The sequence below is a fragment of the Telmatherina bonti genome (assembly GCF_933228915.1).
Source record: "Telmatherina bonti genome assembly, chromosome: 9".
Taxonomy (NCBI): Eukaryota; Metazoa; Chordata; class Actinopteri; order Atheriniformes; family Telmatherinidae; genus Telmatherina; species Telmatherina bonti.
This window is the reverse complement of record NC_136627.1, coordinates 34,717,319-34,723,318: the sequence shown is the minus strand read 5'-3', so window position 1 is coordinate 34,723,318 and position 6,000 is coordinate 34,717,319. Positions and strand designations below refer to the sequence as shown.

Genomic DNA, 6,000 nt, shown 5'->3' with positions numbered 1-6,000 from the left:
ATCAGCGTCTTCTCACCTCTAACCAGCCTGAGCGCAGCCGCAGGCAGGGCTGAGTCTGTCACCGGGACTCCTTAATGAGCTCTCCTCTCACTTTCCCCATGTGGAGGAATGTTTGCACTGGAGAGTGAGTGGGAGAGCAAAGGGGGAGAGAGGGAGTCACAGAGAGGGAGGGGAGGGAGTGTGAAGAAGCCAAGGAGTGGAGTGTGAGAGGAGCCGCTGTACCTGCTGCTCTCACAGCTCAAACATCAACAGCGTCTTTCTGTGAACTGATGCTGCTGCTCTGGGACAAGCCCAAACTGTGGAGGCAGCCGGGCTCCGTGCTTCGTGGACAGGCAGTGTGCAGCTGGAGGCGCCCCTGCATCTAAGGGTCTGATGGAGGAGGAGGTCAGCGAGCCTGATCCTCAGGCGGGGGAGCCCTCTGGCTCGCAGCAACCAGACACACACTCGGAGGTAAACGGCGATCTGCCGGGCAACCCGTACTTCAGGGATGGGACAGTGGACGTGATGGAGAGCCTGGAGAGGGAGCCTGATGTGCTGCAGTATCCTACAGAGTACCATCTCAGCCACCAGAGTGGGTAAGGATCGGCGTTGTAGACTGTTGCTGCAGGAAGCAGCCGGTGTGTGTGCAGGGATGTGGCACTTCTGTGGGACACTCCCGTCTGTTTTTCTCAGGTCAGGTTGGAATCTTTCGTTGCGCTGAGGATTTTTTAAATTGTCTTTTCACCCAGTTTGTTGTTTTTAGAGCAGCTTTGTTTGCTGCAGGGTCCACAACAATGTAGACGTCTCTTACAATAAGTTCAGTCATGACTCGCAACAGCACCTTTCATGTCGACATTAAAGGTACAATTTTAGAGATGTAGACAGTCTGCTTTGTTTCCATGTTGAGTCTTAGAATCTCCTTTGAGAATTACCTCCAATCATGTCCAATATAAAGATTCAGAGTGTTCCAGTTCATCCAGATGATCAACAATGGAGTGGGAGGATGGCACCGCTACTGAGAAACACCACCGAGTGTCAATATCACCGATGTGCATCACAAATACAAACTTCTGACTTAGGAAACTCGAGAACTTTGGATCAATCCTCTAGTTCTGGAAGCAGTTGTTTGCTGTCTGGCTGGTTTGTGACCAGTTTAATATTAAAATGATAAAACCTCATAGAAAACTTGCTGTAATATTTGTGTCGGTCAAAACGCTAAGTTTTCTGCTAATGCGGCTGGATGTCAACCTGGGGTCTTTGCCTTGTTCTCAGTTTGCAACCAACACAATAAAACCAGGTGTGTAGCTGCAGGTGGAGGCACCATGTGACTCTGTGACTCCACCCCTAAAGCTATAGTAGGTAATGTTGCTGAGAGACATGTTCCTCTGGGTGAAGTGGTTCCTCATCCTGATAGTAGTCTAGACATTCTGTAATCATGAACAATAAGAAATATAGTTAGACCTCTCAGTTTACTGTAAATCTGTAAAAACTCTGACCAATCCAAACGTTCAGACCCAAAGTTGTTCATTTCTTATATTTCGTAGTTTCTTCTCCCGGCTCCCCTCCTCCCCCTCCAGCAGCACATACCTGATAGCCACAAGGTGGAGCGCAAATCTCCACCTCGGCCTTTACAAAGTTCCTGGATCCAAACGGTGATCCGGATCACCACCAAAACTAAATCAGTTCTTCCTTTTCACATTTCCAACAACTCCTGAAAATCCGTCCATAACTTTTTGAGTTATCTTGAACACAAACACATAAACGCCGGTAAAAACATAACTTCCTTGGTGGAGGTCAGAGCCTTGGATCGCGCAAGGAGCAAAACCAGAAGGGGAGGAGCCAAGGCAGGGCGAGGGGCCAACATGGCAGGAAGAGCCAATATGGGGGGAGGAGCCAAGACAGGAGGGGGTTGGGGCAAGACAGGGCGCTACTTTCACATCTTGCTGGCTCCCCAACATTACCTATCCCAGCTTTTATCAAATATACTTTGATCTCAGTTCAAGTTTTTCCCTGTAATAATCACATCATCTTGGTATCATCATCTTTCCATCTCCCTGGTATCGTCATCTTTCCATCTCCCTGGTATCGTCATCTTTACATCTTCTCGGTATCGTCATCTTTACATCTTCTCGGTATCGTCATCTTTACATCTTCTCGGTATCGTCATCTTTACATCTCCCTGGTATCGTCATCTTTACATCTTCTCGGTATCGTCATCTTTACATCTCCCTGGTATCGTCATCTTTACATCTCCCTGGTATCGTCATCTTTACATCTTCTCGGTATCGTCATCTTTACATCTCCCTGGTATCGTCATCTTTACATCTCCCTGGTATCGTCATCTTTACATCTTCCCGGTATCGTCATCTTTACATCTTCCCGGTATCGTCATCTTTACATCTTCTCGGTATCGTCATCTTTACATCTCCCTGGTATCGTCATCTTTACATCTTCTCGGTATCGTCATCTTTACATCTTCTCGGTATCGTCATCTTTACATCTTCCCGCTATCGTCATCTTTACATCTTGCCGGTATCGTCATCTTTACATCTTGCCGGTATCGTCATCTTTACATCTTGCCGGTATCGTCATCTTTACATCTTGCCGGTATCGTCATCTTTACATCTTTCTGATATCGTCATCTTTCCATCTTTCTGATATCGTCATCTTTCCATCTCCCCGGTATCGTCATCTTTACATCTTTCTGGTATCTGCATTGCAACGTTGAATAATGACTTGTCTGATGGACGTAAATACATAATTTAAACATGCAACGATTGTAGAGTATCGATGGTCCATAAAGAGCTGATTTTGGGACCAGAGGGCCTCCTGCTGGTACACAGTGTTCTGCTCACGTCCCCCTCAGTATCTGACCATTGCTTCTGGCTGTTGTGCTGCAGGGTCTGATGTAAGAAATTGCCATCTGGCCTCCCTGTCATGCAGAAAGCTGTGAGTAAAGCTGTGCTCTTTTCGTCAGGTTGCAATCTCTTCCAGAGTCAAGTCTCAGAGCTGGGGACTGACTGGTTTGGCACTCTGGTGTGGTCATAGGTCGATTAGTCATGTCTCATATAATGAGAGAAGACAAGGACTCAGAGGACTGGCTATGTCACAAACTCACTAGTCTGTTTTTTCTGTGTTTGAGTATTATTGAATCTGTCCTGCAGCTTGCCATGCCCAGCCCTTAAAGGAGTGTCTCTACTGACTACTGATCGTTATGTTATCAGGGTTAGATCAGATGAATGAGCTGGTAATGCAAAACACAGAGTAATGTGACCCTCGCTGTTTCTCATCTTTGCTTCTGTCTGTACGACTTTGCAATAACCACCAAGCTGAATATATAAAACTTACTGGAGCTTGAGCATAGGAGGGACACATAAAACTGGTGCAATCCAGACCACTTTCCTTCCAGTGGACTTTTCAGTAGATAGATGATCTGACTAAACTTTCTGTTTCCAACAACATATTTGCTACAAAAGTTAAATGTGGAAGATGCACTTTGAGCCGTTACGGATGGAGATTCACTTAAAAAAATGTAAGCTGGTCTCAGAGTCACAGTTTATTGATCATATTATTAACCTCCCTGCTGGATAAGAATGATTTTACCACTGATGGCTGTTCCCCATTTTCCTCCTATTTCTGACCGATAACAACAGTTCTTCATGTTTTCACAGGTGATATGATTGGTTCAGTGTGTTTCTCTGCTGAAGCCTGAGCTGCTGATGAAGCATAGAAACAGTCTAAATTTGGAGATACAGTCCAGAGTTTTAGCTTGAAAACAGAAAGTTAATGACTGCCATTAAGTGGTTTGGTCTCAGAAGACGATCTGCTCCGTTTGCATGGAAATTCCAACAAGATGAGACGTAACATATGGAAGAAATGATTGTTCTCCATCAATCTTGCTCTTTATCTCAAAAACAAAAGGAGCTATTTCAAGGTCTCAAATGTGAGAACTAGCTTCTTATTCTTCGTTCAACACTGTTGAATCTGAAAATAAACGCGTTTTCACAGTTTTCTTGTTTTCCGCTCTCCTAAGAAGATCTTATTCATTCTTCTTAACCGAACCAAGTAGCCTTGATGTATATGTATTAAAAAAATTAAAACGGGAAAAAAACAGTGGCAGTGTTTCACAGTGAAACATGAAATTAACCCTGTTTGTAGCTTTTATTTCAGAATGAAACGGTGTAAAAGCAACCGTCCCTCCACCAGTCGATTCATGGGAACTTCACTGCAGTCTGATCAAATAAGCAAAGTAAAAAAAAAAAAAAAAGATTGAGCTTCTTTGAGTTGAAATGTGAATTTGACCATGAAAGATGACAGAAAATCTACCTGATAATGTTTTTAAGGTTTATAATCTGAAAGTTAAATTACAAAGATTAGACATGTAGGAGAACCTTTTGCTACTTATTGGCCTGCAAGTCTGTTTGATTGTTTAAATGTTTTATTTCTCTTCTGTACAGAAAGAACAGACTTCAGACCATCATGCATGGTTGGCTTTTTCTCAGTTCTCATACCTTCCTGCCATCGCTTTGTCAAATATAAGAACTGAACTGACAGCAGAAAGGGAGACACATTCAGGCTGAAATCTGAAGTGCAGGAAATGGAAAAGCAGCATTTTGGTCTCTGAGACTGAATAAAACCGGAACAATCAGAGCTAGTGGTGCCATCAGCACCATCTTGTCACTCCAGACACTCTCCTTGAACCAGACTCTGACTCCCAGATCACTCACTCATGCAAAGTCACTTTGTATAACAGCATCAGCTAATGGCTTCAGCCTGATGTAAAATTTGACTTACTGTCCCATAAAAGCGAAGCAGGTTTCATCTGCTTGTTGTGTCGCGTTCGTGTGTAACTTTACAGATTCCTGAGGACGTTGCAGTCTGACTGCTCATATGAAATACTCTTCATAGTCCCGTTAAAAATGACATTTAGTGGATGGGTGAATTTGGAATTCCCAGTTTATGAGGTTGTGAGTTTTGGGCAGTTCGAGGAGGCGCTACAGACGTCACAGTGGAGTGTGATTAAACTGCTACATGTCCAAACATTTAAACAGGTTATTAAAAGTCAAAGCCGTCTGTTGCAGCGAGGATAACCGCGTTCCTCTCAGCAGTGTAGTCGGGGAAACGCTGATGTAGCGTAGGAGTTGGATCTCGCAGCCTTGCCTCTTTTTATCGGTGTTGAACTCCAGAATGAGCGCTTTGTTTTTCTGTTAAACTGATACAGCATGAAGGGAATAACAACTAGATGAGGGGAAAATGTCTTGATGAAGGCTGATCACTTCCTGATTTAAGCGTCATGATGCTGAAGCTCTGCTGAATTGTCAAAGTGTTGAAGATCTGGTCATTTATGATCTCAGTCCACTATCTCATCTTCTGTATTAATAGATGTTCTATTCCTCTGAGGAAAGCCAGTAAATATCACCTTCCGTTTGCTTTTGGAGATGTCTTTATCTTTTTTTTTTCCTCTATGGCATTCTCACTCTTGTAGATTCCACTTGAAGAAACATATTCTGCTTGTCAGGACTGATGATTTCTTCAGTCACTGATGTGAAGACGTTCGTTCATCCTTCTGAAGCTTTAAAAAAGCAAATGTTTATGGTTGGATTTAACAGGAGATCGTTGAGTATTCTGGTTCCAGCAGTGAGTTCTGCTGGAAGAAAAGTCTTTACAGTTAAAGCAACACACGCGTCTCAGACAAGAACATTAAAGTATCCTCACAATCCACATGTTTCAGGACAAAATAGTTAAACTGGTCACATTTTAAGACATTGGATGGCTGATTTTAACATTTTCTGTTACATGATTCTTTCATAAATAGGATTTTACCAACTAAAAGCTGCTTCATAACCCGTTAGAGGAGATTGTCTGCACACAACATCCATTCAGCACATTTCCATGCTCTCTCCTGTGAGCTGCAGTTGCTCAGTGTTGCACGTAAAAACACAAGTTTGAGCTGAAATATTAATAAATACATTGTTGTGGAGATTTTGCCACGTCATCTGAACATATTTTTCAAACAACATA

General features: G+C 43.2%; 1 protein-coding gene across 1 annotated transcript in view; it reads left to right on the top strand.

Moving 5' to 3' along the window:
• Positions 1-372: 372 nt before the first annotated feature.
• The window catches only part of LOC306760502 (calcium-binding protein 8-like), a gene marked incomplete at both ends in the record, with an annotated part of 84,543 nt that continues 78,915 nt past the window's right edge, over positions 373-6,000 (top strand). Inside the window, one exon of the mRNA XM_079246370.1 lies at positions 373-575. Coding sequence (XP_079102496.1) covers positions 373-575 — 203 coding nt within the window. The remainder of the gene's footprint in view (positions 576-6,000) is intronic.